The sequence below is a fragment of the Acanthochromis polyacanthus genome, chromosome 14, assembly GCF_021347895.1.
Source record: "Acanthochromis polyacanthus isolate Apoly-LR-REF ecotype Palm Island chromosome 14, KAUST_Apoly_ChrSc, whole genome shotgun sequence".
Taxonomy (NCBI): domain Eukaryota; kingdom Metazoa; phylum Chordata; class Actinopteri; family Pomacentridae; genus Acanthochromis; species Acanthochromis polyacanthus.
In genome coordinates this window covers 23936748-23951957 of record NC_067126.1, presented here as the reverse complement: position 1 = coordinate 23951957, position 15210 = coordinate 23936748, and the positions used below count along the sequence as shown (strand labels likewise).

Here is a 15210-nt window from a genome sequence, read left to right as displayed (position 1 = left end):
AGTCAACACTAAGAAATCAGCTTCTTCTTTTTTATCCTCACTGACATACATTGTCATCTTCTTTCACTCACTCACTTGTTTGCTGGCTAACTTACTCACTCACACAGACAAATGAGTGGCCGTATTCACTAACACACACCCTCTCTCACACACACACACACGCACACAGAGTGGCCGACTGTGGTGCAGCTAAGGTGAAGCCACACCTGTGGGGAGCTGTCCAGTCTGCCAGGACAATGATTCTCTCTGTTGAAAGATGCTGGACATACCATCATCCGTCTCTCTTTCCCCGTCATAAAACACACGAGACACCCCTTTTCAGTGTCCCTATCTCTGTGTGTCTTTTGCCATACTTGTCTTTTGAAGGAAAATGCCTATCATACAGATAGGTTGCCGCTGAAGGAAAAGAGAGAGCTGCAGTGAGAGACAGACTGAGGGAGATGAAATGCTGGGAGATAGCTGTCCTTTCAGAGCCTCTGCTGATTAAAGCACTCTAATCATTTGGCCTGAGAGCAGAGAGCACAGCTCAGAGAGTCAGAGGAGTGAGGAATGTCTTTGCTCTCTTATACTACTTTTGACCGCAGTGCTTAGCAGGGCCAACTTTGTTATGTGTGTGTGTGTCTGTCACAGCCGTGGTTTGGCGGTCAGCCCGCCTGGAGCGTGCCACAGTGCCACAGGTGCACACACACACTGCATTTGTGTGAGCGTGTGTGTGTTTAACCTCTCTCCTTTGTGTGTTTATGTGTGTCAGTCCAAATCCATCTCAAACCAATGGATCCTGGTTAATCTGTATAGCATTTATGACACACAAACACAGACTGCATAGGCAGAACCTCCATCATCACCAGAGGAGAGTTTCATTGTAACAGATCTTATCTTGTCTACTCCAGTCCTGGTCTGAAAAGCTAAATGCCTAATCAGGACCAGGGAGATGGGCACAGATAAAGATTAAATGACGATGTGGGTTTGGCAGCAGGTACAGTTAAGAACTGGCATGAAATTGTTTATGTGTGTGTGTGTGTGTGTGTGTGTGTGTGTGTGTGTGTGTGTGTGTGTGTGTGTGTGTGTGTGTGAGGGGAGGGGGGAGGAGGACCATTTTGAACATGGTTGCATGCATTTTGTACACATTCATGCTGACAATGTATTCTTATGTCAAATATACATAAGGTAGAGGGTAAAAATGGTCCAAGAAATGTCAAAGTAGGTCTATTATTCTAGAGTGAGAGGTAGAAATAGCTCTCATTGACTGAATCCAGCTTTAAATATAAAGGTAGAAACTGTGCTAGCTAGGTATGAGAAAAAATTCTGATTTCTCGTTACACGTTCCTATTTCCTTTGACTGTGCATGTGATGAATTTAATCTTTACACAGTTCTCTTGTCCTCTTAACGCTTCATCATTGCAATGTATCAAAAGGGGAAAAAGGGCGTGATAATTTAACTATCTATTACTTTTTTCTCATTCTGTAGCCTATAAGAAGGAATCAATAAATGACTAAATAGGTTAGTATTTAGACTAAATGCAGGATAGTAAAGAAGACATTTGTACAATAATTTTACAACCAGTATACTACACTATCAAATGATTGTGCCACACAATACGCAATGTGACTGAGCTACTGGGTTCCTGGCTGAATGTTGGCTGCTCCACCAGACGCTAATGGTTCAGTCCAACCACAAGTGCAAAACACAGAAAAAGAAAATTAAAGTCATTTTGTCATCAAATTCTGAAGCAACAACCCAAACACAAACAATTAAACCAACAGACAATTATCCATTTGTGAAGTAAACAAATAAAATGGATAGTAAAAGTTTTAAAGATGTTTTTAGCCTCATTCATTTGGATGCCGCAAATTGGACAAAGAACTGCAATGGATCATCTCTGATCTGCCTTCATTTGTCATACTGTAAGTTTTCACATCCAATGTGAGGATGCAACTGGTCAGTAGCTGAAGCTGTTCCTTGTAGTTTCAGATTTGACAGCTCTTTTTTCAGTAGAAGCCTTATCTGGTTCATTACAACATAAAACACTGTACAAACGTTTGTGTCCACTGGGAGTCAGAGCAAGTTTTGGTACCAGTATAGATCTACTTTTCAAGCTATTAATACTAAGTCTATCTTCACCAATATCTTGAAAAGTCTTTACATTGTATGGAAAGAAGTCTTTTTGACAAATTCATGCCAGTTCAATTACTCTTTTACAGCAGCTAACATACACAGCTTGTCGCAATGCTAATTGCCATTTTTTAAAAAAAAGGGGAAAGTCGTAGTGTAGCAGGCCTTCATTAGTTGCTGGAAGTTTAATTATAGTTAATTTAGTGGAGGCTACTTGTCTTAGTCAAATCGTATGAGATGTCCTCTTTTCATAATTTGATATGTAGTGTTGAGCTCATCCATGCACCTTTTAACCCTCCTTTTTATCTCAGTATATATTCACACTCTGACCCTGATGTGTATCTCTTGGCTGTCAGTGCTGTTGGGTGTGCCACTGTTGTTAAAACAGACCAAATGTTTTTCTCCTGTGAAATTGGTTCGGTGGTGTTGGTTTCCTGCTGGTCGCGCTTAATTGCTACCGTTTAAACTGAGCACAGTGCAAATTGTGAGTGCTGAAACTTTTTATCGTGACAAATGTCATTGTTCTCAGTCTTGTATTACATCAACAACATGTTCCAACATGTTTGAAAGTGACGGACGTGTCCCAGACTGCAGGGTCAGGAAAACAGCATAGCAGTAACTGAGAACACGCCGAATTTGTTCCCATCTTTTTGTTTGGGATGGCAGACAAATTTCACATGTGTTTTGATTTACATAATTTCTTTATCATTGCTTATCTCTTTGTATCTTATTCAGTCTCCTTCTTATCTTGCACCGAACCCCCAGCGTCTTTTTTTTCCCATCTTTAGACTCTCTTACTATCTCCTTTTGACCCTTTTCCTTTTTCTCTTTCACTCTGGCGTCTCAGACTAGCGCTTGTCGTGACTGTCTTCATCTCCAGCATACTTGAGGGATTAAGGAGGGATGAAATTCACTCATTCGTGGGTGGAGTGAAAAAAAGAGACGGGCCCAGTGAGATCTTTAATGAAACCTGAGGTCTCTCTGAGCACCAACGTTTAATCTCTTTCTGAGCCACCTCTGGGCCCAGGAAGCACTGAATAAGGCATCTACTTCTAATATCTTCATTTGAAACCTTATTTTTTCCTAATTTCACTTACACCATGAAGTACTGTCTGTCCAGACATTTATATATTGTTCCAAATTTTACTTTTTTTTAAATAATCAATTCTAACTAGAAGGTACCTACATTTTCTTTGAAACAATTAAATAACCATAGCATTAAAAAATATTGCAAATAACCATCGCAGATATTTTAAAGGCTAAGTTCTTCATCAGACCAGCTGTGAATTTGCCACAGATGGTTGTAGCGCTGATAATCCTGCTATCAGTGCTTTTGATTTGAGTACTTTTGATGCTTTGTCTGGTTTTATCTCCAACTGCGAGGATCCTCTGCGTCTGTTTGGGTTTTTATCATCATGAAGAACTGCTCATGCGAGACAGCGTTTCCTTAAAGCCTCTGATACTATCACAGACTGAATATCCTTCTTGGTGTTTTGCACTGACTTATCTGTTCAGGAGCTGTATCATAAATGACAGACTGAAGAACAGTGGCACTTTGCATGGAGAGGATCTGATTACTCGCTCGCTTTGAAGTTCCTACTTGCGCACTTCTGTATGTGCATGTCTGTTTTGGAACGAATGCACCTGCTTGGATAAATGTGTGTGTGTGTGCAAACTGCATTTGTGAATGCATATTTTTTTGGGCGATTTCTGTATTTGTCTGCTGTCCTTGCACCTGAAACTGGCACTTTCTGCAGCCTACAATGAAGTAATCCCATATTTTTCTCTACCTCACAGGGATACACACTTCTATGTTTTACACTCCAAACAAGGGAAAGAATGCTGGACACTTACAGTGCGTTGATCCCATTATCCAATTATCGCACCCCATTTTTGGATATATCTCCAGCAATGTGCTTTTCCACCTGAGTTCACCCCACTTCCAACAGTTCCCCTCTCCTCATCAAGCCCTGTTTCTAAACTTGTAAGTCAGTCGATTATCCAAACAGCCTGAAATATAAAGACACATTTATCCCACTGTGTGTAAAAGTATTTCTTTGATGTACTTACTTTGAGATCTTTCTTAACCCTTGGAAGTCGCAATTAGGTTAAATAAAAGTCCTGCTTTTGCTTGTTTTCTCTAACCTGTAGCTTGATCAATTGTTTTTTAGTACCCCAACTATAGCTGCTCCAACTGAAGAACATGCTGCTAAAATTTATTGTTATATGATATATCCTATAGAATAAAGCAGATAGCAGTATGGGAATGTATTGTGGTCTGTTCAGAGGAGACTAGAGAGAAAAAAGAAAAGATGCTGCTTACACAGATGAAAATCCTTTTCCATGTGCATACTGAAAAAAAATACCACACAGTGAGTTCTCTCAGGACTAATCTGCAGTGCCAGTGTCAAATGTAGAAACTTACCAAACACAAAGCAAAAGACATTTAATTCCTTCTTTGTTTTGATCATTACAAAAGAAAATGTTTTGATGAGAGGCAGAAAGTGAGAAGAACATGTTCCTCCTCTTTTTGACAAAAGCTAAAACGAGAAGTCAGAAGTCAGAAACTGAAAACACTAAAAAAAAAAAAAATCAACATAACAGCAACACAACATTTTTGAGAAGCAGTATTCTTAATGCTCAAACTCTTCCTTGGGATACATTGTTTCTTTATCTCTTTTACGACTCCACTTTTCAGTATTTTCTTTTCTCTTGCAAGATCATAAGGAATGTTTCCTCATTTTGCCAAAGCCCTCTCACTGTCTCTGTCTCTCTGTCTCTCTGTCTCTCTGACGGTGACACAGGGCTCAGAGAACAAAACTCCATCCAGTGCATTCACGAAGTTTTACAACTCTACACCTCCCGTTATAAAAACCAGGCTGGCTTTTGTGAGCTGCTGACAGAGCTGGCTTCCCAGTGCTGCCCCTGGCACACACTCACAGACACACACATAGGCACAAACAAGCCCACTCTCTGTCTCGCATCCATAAAAACCCAAACAGACTGCACAGAAAGACACTTGCATCTGTTAATTTGACTCTCTCTGTGTGTCTGTCTCGCTCTCACACATTTCCTGGTGGCAGTAGGTAGATAATAAGTGGTTTTTCAGAGGGAGTGCGTGTTGCTAAGTATTGTATCTGTACCTGCTAATTAGCACATACAGACTGTCTGTATGATTTAATTATCTGTGTGACCACCACACACACTGTACATTCACTCGCACGTTGTATACACAGAACACCTGTATTGAAAATACAACATTGTTTCCATAGCGATTTAGTCAATACAGTCTCAATAATCATAGAGGGAATGGAACAGTGGGTGTCCCATACAAATATGTGTGTGTCTGTCTAGACGGTACATGCAGGATCTAACGGATGCACGTGCATGTACAGTATGTGCCTGTACATTTATTATTTTTTACAGGTTTTCACACCAGATATCATGGCTAATTATGTAGGACTCGGTGTGTTTACTTGTAATCAATGATGACTACCATTATCGCATGTTTAACCCCTGGTGGCCGACATCTTACTCATGTTTGCATCCAAACGTGCGTTTCCATGACAGGATTGGCAGAAAGGCTGACACAAAGTTTCCTATGAAGGTTCCTTTCGTTCTATCTTTTTTTTTTTTTTTTTTTTTTTTTCTTTCTTTTTTTTTTTTTTTTTTTTTTTTTTTTCTATTTTTCTGTTTGTCTGCAAGTCCGCTCAAAAAATGACACCAACCACTCATGGTGCCACTGCTTAAGCTTCATGTGCAATTTTTTTTCTTCTTTGTGACTGTGACCATCACCGGCCCTCATGGCAAATTAACCTATCATGTTTATTTCAAGCTGTTTTCTACATTATGCCATTGAGGGCTGTGCACACCCAAGTGAAACATAAAACAAACACAGGACAGACAGAAAGGTGAGGCATAGACAGTGTTCTAAGAGAAAAGGTGCATTTTATTTGTTTGTACTCTTTAATTCATACCTTAAAACCATTTACAAATCTAAAACCCTTCACAAACACCTAATACGACAAAGTCCCAACGGATCAATCATGAAGATGTCAGGAGGCCACAAGAAGGATAGATAGAGCAGAGTGAGATCCACAGACACTAACCCAGCAACCTCCACTGACTCAGCAACCGGAGGAACACACACTATTGAGTTTTGGTAGGTGCCGGTGTGGTGGGTCTGACATGCATGAAAACCTCCACCAAAAGGAGGGAGCTGTCCCCTCCAGCCCAAGGAGGTCCACCCAGCCCCCCCGCAGGAGCCACCAAGCGGAGACCCAGCCCAGGAGCCCGGAGCGACCCCCTCCCGACACAGCCAGAGCCCCAAGGCCCGGGCAGCAGAACGGGCCATAGCGGACCCCCACGGCGCCCCACCGGCCCACAGCCCCACCTCCCCCACGACCACCCGCCCTCCCCCCCGTCCCCCCCCACAACCCGACCCCCCCGCCCCCCAGACCCCAAACCCCCGCCCCCCCACCGTCCCACCCCCCCGCCACCCACCCACGCCACCCCCCCTCCCCCACCATGCCGCCCACCCACAACCCACCCCCAACACCCCCCCCGCCCCCCCACCAAGCCACCCCCCCACCCCTCGCCCAGCCACCCCACCCCACCCCATCCAACCACACCACCCACGCCACCCCTCCCACACCCAAATCCGGGAGGCCACCCGCTCACCGGAAAACAGCACCAAGGGACCGGGCAACGGCACCGAAAGGGCAGACGAGCCCAGCCCACCTCCGGCCGCCCAGAGAGACGTGACCCTGAGGGAGGGAGGGAGGGAGGGGAGGAGGGAGGGAGAGGAAGGAGCACCAGGGGAGGCGCAACAACCCAGGCCCTCGGGCCCGGCAGGGAGAGGCCCCGGAGATCACGCCAGTAAAACTATTGTGAGTTGCCCTGTTACTGAGTTCACCAGTTCCCCAACTGGTGAATACTCGCCCTGCACCGTGAATGTGACCCACCCAAGTGTATATACAAGTATGTGTGGTGTCTTAGGATTGGGGGGTCGGTGAGGCAGAGCACAGGGTAACGAAACCCCCACTCAGCCTCACCGCAAGCCCAAAATGTGAATGTGTATGTGGTGCGTTAAAATTGGGGGAAGAAGTGTCAGGGTGGGGGCATAGACGGGGGGCCACAGCACAACACTGCACTGGGGCCCATCCCGTCTAATGACGTCCCACCCCATAACCACCCACCCCCCAGGTAGTGTGGTGCATTAAAATTGGAGGGGAATTGTGGAGTAGGAATATGACCTCCTTTCGTTCTATCATCTGCTGACATGTTAGCCCGCCATATAAATAGTTTTGTTAAGATAAAAATAGATAGGGTATCAACAATGTAGGGGTTGTGCAACAATGACTGTATATGCATGAGTGTGTGTGTGCGAGCAAATGTCTTGCTGTGTATCAGACCTCCAGGAGAGGGGATTGGCAAGAGTGTTTGTTCTGCTTCTTAAAACAAACTCTCAAGGCAGATGAATGATATCAGGAGGTGCGATTAACGGGGAGAAGGCTGAATGAAAAACTGCGAGGCAGCCTTTTGCTCCCCCTCGCTTTCTGTTTCTCTCCCTGTTTCATGGTAAAACCTGAAGTTAACTGTCACATCTGTTGAGTTTCAGGGACTAAAACAGGCAAGACGAAGATGGAATAAATGAAAGGAGGGTGTAAGAAAAGGCGTTTAATATAGACGGAGTTAGTTGTACAGCGGGGATGAGTGGGTGATAGCTCATGGAAGGAAAAGAATGGAGGTAAAGTCATCTTATAAAGCCACTTTCCTGCTATGCCACTGAAGTGGCCACAGATGCTGGCAGCGATTCTGCAAGGCAGAGCCAAGCCCCCTTTTCCCATTAAGAGTTAGAATAAATTATTTATCTCTATTATATACAGTCATCTGTCAAAGCTGTTGAGGAGGTCCACAACTGTATTCATCAAATGTGAGATAGATGTATATGTATTTTAATGTTTTAAATATTTGAAGTACATGAAGCAACTTTGATTTATTTTGCCACACATTTAAACACTGATTTTTTTCTTCTTCTTTTTCTGTAATATAATATATATACTTTTCACTTAGATGGGTTTAATCTGGGAAGTTTTCAGGAGGGCTGATTTGAGGGACGTGTGTGGTTTAAGCGGTGAAGTTCTTAACTGCTATAACATCTACAGAGAAGCCGTATCATCTGGAAATCTAGAAAGTCTGCCTTCTGGTTTACCGAAATCAGCTTAAGCAGCATTAAGATCAACTGTAAATGCCCTTTCTGTTAAGAGACGTCCAACAATGTGACTTCCAACTTCCTAAGGACCACACACTTCATCCGAGTGCAGTCCAATAACAAAGTCAGAGCTGAGAAGCCTCTGGGAAACTGTGCTCTGTTGTCTCCCACGTGCCTATTCAAGAAGCACATTGTCGCCACAGCTGAGATGTGGTGGGTCGACCTGGCAGACTGAGCAGCCAAGAAGCAAAAAAGCTTGGCTTGTATTGTTTTGTGGCTGGTGAGGTTTGCTGATTAAATTGCTTAACAAATAGAGCAGTGTGAACTTTCTCTTATTGTCATGTTGCTTACAGATTGTTGCCTTCTCTGACACTGTTTAAACTGCAGGGCAGTGGGCAGTCCGCTGGTCATGGACCCCAACAGCATTTGCAGGAAGGCGAAGCGTCTGGCAGGGAAGCAGGCTGAGTTGTGCCAGACTCAGCCAGAGATTGTCAGCGAAGTGGCCAAAGGAGCCAGGCTTGGTGTCAGGGAGTGCCAGTACCAGTTCAGGTACCGCCGGTGGAACTGCACCAGCCACAACAAATACTTTGGGAAAATACTTCAACAAGGTGAGTGAGGAAGGAATGCCCAGTTTTCTTATTGATAACAACTCTGTATGTGTCTTTCCCCCGATATTCTTGAGTATAGAGTACCACTTATACGTGATTACAGGAATAGTTTCCCACATTTGATTCTTGCTGTGAGTTCTAATATCTATCTGTTAAATATGAAGCAACAATTAGCAGCCCATGAGCTTACCTTTGCATAGCAGAGCAGGACAGCAATCCTGACTCTGTCCCAATATAAATTCTTCTTTAAATTCTTTTCTGAGCTCAGTAATTAACTGCTTTGTTTTCAACTCGTTTGTTGAAACCTTGCAGAAATCACAGTGTAAATACGGCACTTTGTGAATCTAAATTAGGCTATGTACAGGACAGCTTCTTGGCTAAAGGCAGTATACAACATAAATAGTTGATACCAGTTGCTTGTATTGGTCAGCCAATTTTTAAAAAGTGAAAACAAGAACATGACATTCACATGGATGTCTGACTAATATTATCACCTTTACTCCTTCCATTGGTCACATCAGAATGTTTTCAGACAATTTTAAAAACCTTGCACAGAAACACGCAAAAAAAAAAGTCACGTTCCACCTTCCCGCTGTGAGTACCTTGGGACTACACCCGGCGTCCTTACATCAACTTGAGGTCAGATCCCTGTCTGATGGCACTCCAATAGACAAGGGCAGCTGTTGTATTTCAGACTAGGCGTATTCACACTTGACTGACTCGGCTCTTCATCAGATTGGGCACGCTTGAAATGATCAGCTAAGATTGCCTTTTCTCCTAACATCTCTCTTAAGATCTCCTAACATCTTCCTCCAGCTCTTTGAAGTCTGTAATATAACTGATGTAGGGTCACCACTGGGTCTTCTGCAATTACTGTGTTGGTTTTTCTCTTGTGTGATTAGATTCATAGAGAGCTGCTTGTCTCTTCTTTGACTGGTATTACAGAGGATCTTCTGATCTGTGTGTTTAGTTAACAAATAAGGAAGATTTAATATTGATATACAACAAAAAATGTGCCAAACATGTTATTAAACCCATTAGGGGTCTTACTGGAGGGAAGATGTGCATACTGAAGTTTTGTTTTCACTTGTCATTAATGTCAAACTAAAACTTGACTTTATAATTGTATTAATTACACAGAGTCTATTATACCAGTCAGGAGCATAACGGTATGATTTTTAAAAGCTCTTGTCAAAGCTTTTGATCAAAGCTGTATAATTTTCCCTTTTGGAAAACTTGTGATTGCTTCTTGGCCTAAAAGTAAGCATACATACAATGTCCAAGTTCCCCTAAGGATGCAAAATACTGAAACGGATCTTTCACTGTTACCGTTTTCTGACATTGGGAAGATGAAGATTTCATTTTTATGTAAAGTGGCAATTTAGGTGTTGTCACCTGAGGCAAAGCCAAAAATATTAGCATTTTATGTGAGTGAGAATTATATGAAATAGATAAATTGTGTCAAAAAATGTAAAAGAAAAAAAAACAAACAAATAAGTTCCTGGATTTTTCTGCCAAAATAAAAGATCTGTCAGTGTCAGTGTGCATGCCAGTAGGAGAAGTCTGCATATTTACTGCCATTTTAAAAGTTTGGGGTCACTTAGCAATGTCCTTATTATTGAACAGAAAAGCATTTTTTTCAGTGAAGATAACATTAAGTTAATCAGAAATACAGTCTAGCCATTGTTTATCTGGCAAATGACTATTATAGATGGAAACGTCTGGTTTTTAATGGAATATCTACATAGGGGTACAGAGGCGCATTTCCAGCAACCATCACTCCTGTGTTCTAATGCTACATTGTGTTAGCTAATGGTGTTGAAAGGCTAATTGATGATTAGAAAACTCTTATGCAATTATGTTAGCACATGAATAAAAGTGTGAGTTTACATGTAAAACATGAAATTGTCTGGGTGACCCCAAACTTTTCAACTGTATATAGATAGATAGATAGATAGATAGATAGATAGATAGATAGATAGATAGATAGATAGATAGATAGATAGATAGATAGATAGATAGATAGATAGATAATGTAGTAATACACACGTGGACAAAATTGTTGGTACCCCTCAGTTAAAGAAGGAAAAACCCACAATTCTCACTGAAATCACTTGAAACTCACAAAAGTAACAATAAATAAAAATTTATTGAAAATTAAATAATCAAAATCAGCCATCACTTTTGAATTGTTGATTAACAAAATTATTTAAAAAAACAAACTAATGAAATAGGGCTGGACAAAAATGATGGTACCCATAACTTAATATTTTGTTGCACAACCTTTTGAGGCAATCACTGCAATTAAACGATTTCTGTATTTGTCAATGAGCGTTCTGCAGCTGTCAACAGGTATTTTGGCCCACTCCTCATGAGCAAACAGCTCCAGTTGTCTCAGGTTTGATGGGTGTCTTCTCCAAATGACATGTTTCAGCTCCTTCCACATATGTTCAATGGGATTCAGATCTGGGCTCATAGAAGGCCACTTTAGAATAGTCCAACGCTTTTCTCTCAGCCATTCTTGGGTGTTTTTGGCTGTGTGTTTTGGATCGTTGTCCTGTTGGAAGGCCCATGACCTGCGACTGAGACCAAGCTTTCTGACACTAGGCAGCACATTTCTCTCCAGAATGCCTTGATAGTCTTCAGATTTCATCGTACCTTGCACACTTTCAAGACACCCTGTGCCAGATGCAGCAAAGCAGCCCCAAAACATTACTGAGCCTCCTCCACGTTTCACCGTAGGGACAGTGTTCTTTTCTTCGTATGCTTGGTTTTTGAGTCTATGAACATAGAGTTGATGTGCCTTACCAAAAAGCTCCAGTTTGGTCTCATCTGTCCAAAGGACATTCTCCCAGAAGCTTTGTGGCTTGTCAACATGCATTTTTGCAAATTCCAGTCTCGCTTTTTTATGAGTTTTTTTCAGCAGTGGTGTCCTCCTTGGTCGTCTCCCATGAAGTCCACTTTGGCTCAAACAACGACGAATGGTGCGATCTGACACTGATGTACCTTGGCCTTGGAGTTCACCTTTAATTTCTTTGGAGGTTGCTCTGGGCTCTTTGGATACAATTCCAACGATCCGTCTCTTCAATTTGTCATCAATTTTCCTCTTGCGGCCACGTCCAGGGAGGTTGGCTACTGTCCCGTGGGTCTTGAACTTCTGAATAATATGAGCCACTGTTGTCACAGGAACTTCAAGCTGTTTAGAGATGGTCTTATAGCCTTTACCTTTAAGATGTTTGTCTATAATTTTTTTTCGGATGTCCTGGGACAATTCTCTCCTTCGCTTTCTGTTGTCCATGTTCAGTGTGGCACACACCTTTTCACCAAACAGCAGGGTGACTACTTGTCTCCCTTTAAATAGGCAGACTGACTGATTATGAGTTTGTAAACACCTGTGATGTCAATTAAATGACACACCTGAGTTAATCATGTCACTCTGGTCAAATAGTTTTCAATCTTTTATAGAGGTACCATCATTTTTGTCCAGGCCTGTTTCATTAGTTTGTTTTTTTTAAATAATTATGTTAATCAACAATTCAAAAGTAATGGCTGTTTTTGATTATTTAATTTTCAATAAATTTTTATTTATTGTTACTTTTGTGAGTTTCAAGTGATACCAGTGAGAATTGTGGGTTTTTCCTTCTTTAACTAAGGGGTACCAACAATTTTGTCCACGTGTGTATACTGGGCACCAAACCACATTGCAAATTGCTGAGTGTTCTTGTTCTTCTCAGTCTCCCGAACTGTTCAAACATTAGAAAATTTTACTGTACTTGTCAGTAACTCATGCGACTGAACATCGAGATGATTACAAAGAATGTAGCTTTGTCTCTTATCTCATTTAAATTTATGACAGCACCAGTGCTGTCAGTGAATCTCTGACAGAGTAAGAAAGAAGGACAAAAAAGATTGATTGAGAAAGAGGGAGAGGAAGATAAAGGGAGAAAAGGGGCAAGAATCTACCAGCAGAAGACAGACGAGCAATTAATCATAAATTCCTGCCTGTCGATAATGGAGGCCAAAGCACTCCTCTGTTTTGAAGCTTTCGTCCTTAATTACATGGATTTGCTCTTAATGGCTGTTTATCACAGACTACTACCAGTAAATGTCAAAACAACAGTGCCTTTGTATTTAACATACTCTCTATCTCTAAGTGGTTTACTTAACCTCATTGACCTCCATTTAGACACTTGCAAAATATGACAAGTTTTTATTTGCAAAAGCTTTCAGTCCATGCATTTCTGTGTCCATTTCTTTGTGCATTCTTCTTTCATCCACCTCAGAATTATCCTCACAAAAAATGTCTTTTGAAGGACAAAGTCTGCTTTGCTTTCTTAGACAGCAGCCTCTACACTGAACAACAGTGTCACCTTCCTTTGCCTTTGCACTGTTTACTGAATTTTTTCTTATTACCCCAGCAAGAATGTGTCTGCCTGAAATACATTTTACAATCACCCCCAATAAGTTTCATGTGTCTGTTTGTGCCAGAACAGAATTCTTTTTTTGTTCTCTTTGCTTGCCTGATGGAAAAGTAAATATTTTGTATTAAGTTAAACAGGCACAAAATCCTGTTAGCAAATAGTCTAAATGCTGCCTTAAGTAGATGTTAATGATGATGTATGTGCACTACCTTTTTGCACAACTTTAAAATACATTTCATAACAAAGAGTATTTCACTGTGCAGTTGTGGCAGGGTTGTTCCAGTCAAACGTCTTCTAACTATACAGTGTAAACACAGCACCGGAGCGTTTGGCAACCAATCTGAATAAATCATTGTTTTTCTTTTCTTTTTTTATCTTCCACCTCTGCAAAACTACTTTGAAACTACCTTTAAACACTATTCAAACAATAGAATGTATAGAAAAGTTGAGCATAGCCTTCAGATTTTTTTTTAAAAAAGCCCCTGCAGAAGTTAAGCTTGCAGTCCTTCTGCTGACCAGTAGGGGGTGACACTTCTGGTTGCAATAAATGTGTTCATTTTAATAGCCATCTATGAGAAAAATTACTCTACTTCTTACTTGAGTTCTTACCTCATTAAACATTTTTCTAATGAGTTTATGGTCTCAGCTGCTACTTTCAATCCTTTATCACTATGAAATGATGTTCATTTTGTAAATTACTGCACCATTTAAAGTAAAATAGACAGTGAAGCGGAGTATGCTTTAGAGCAATACTACTTTGTGACTGACAAGTCAGCCCTCGTTTGTCACATTTGGTGTAAAAAAACAACAGAAAAACACCATATCAACAGCCGATGTCTAAATTCAAGGCTACACAATCCAACTAATGGCTACGTCTATCTTTTACACACCATTTGCGATTAAGATCTTGCCTCATTGGTGCCATGTGATGCGTTTGTTGGGTGCTTTGTGGCTTAGTATGTAAATATGTTTTTTCTGAATCAGAAACAACTGTAACCTGTCAGCTGAACAGTGAGATTGAAGTTGAAGCGGTTCTGTTTAAATGACTGTGAAGCCAGCATGCATGTGTTTGTGTTTAATTCTTTATAATGTTTTAGAAAATGAGCATGATATCGAGTACATCACATACGCAGCTGAATAGCAAAGGACAATGTACAGCTATTAACTTGTCATGGTGCAAATGTTTACTTTTTGATTTGCGTCAAGCCAGCAGATGAGCAAGAGAGACTGAAGGTGTAAGGTGATGTGTCTGTGTGTGTGTGTGTGTGTGTGTGTGTGTGTGTGTGTGTGTGTGTGTGTGTGTGTGTGTGTGTGTGTGTGTGTGTGTGTGTGGTGGTGGTGGTGGTGTGTGTGTGTGTGGGGGGGGGTTAATTATAGGGGTTATAGGGGACCTAATGTCCCCACAACCATAGGAAAACCAAAGGAAATGTCATTTGTGGGGACCTCATTTGGGTCGAAATGAGGGGAAACAGTGTTTTCTTGGCCATGTTGTTGTTACTGAAAAAAGTAAAAGTGCAAAAACGTTTCTTTAGGGTTAGGCATTGTTTTGGTCTGGGTTAAGGTTAGGGTTAGGGGTTAGATATGAATGGGAGTCAATAGTAGGTCCCCACAACGATAGGAATACACAGTGTGTGTGTGTGTGTGTGTGTGTGTGTGTGTGTGTGTGTACTTGTTTCTGCTATTCCGGTGGGGACTTTGACCTGACTATTTGCTATAAAGGTGGGGACTTGTCTTACGGTGGGGACCTAAAATGAGGTCCCCACGGGTGGCAACACCGTTTTCTTGGCCATATCGTTGTTAATAAAAAATGTAAAAGTGCAAAAACGTTTGTTTAGGGTTAGGCATTGATTTGGT

General features: G+C 41.5%; 1 protein-coding gene across 1 annotated transcript in view; it reads left to right on the top strand.

The window, feature by feature from the left end:
- wnt6b (wingless-type MMTV integration site family, member 6b) overlaps positions 1 to 15210 on the top strand; it is a 32155-nt gene that overhangs the window by 3160 nt on the left and 13785 nt on the right. The window contains exon 2 of the mRNA XM_022220169.2: positions 8715 to 8935. Within this exon, the coding sequence (XP_022075861.1) occupies positions 8715 to 8935 (221 nt within the window). The remainder of the gene's footprint in view (positions 1 to 8714; positions 8936 to 15210) is intronic.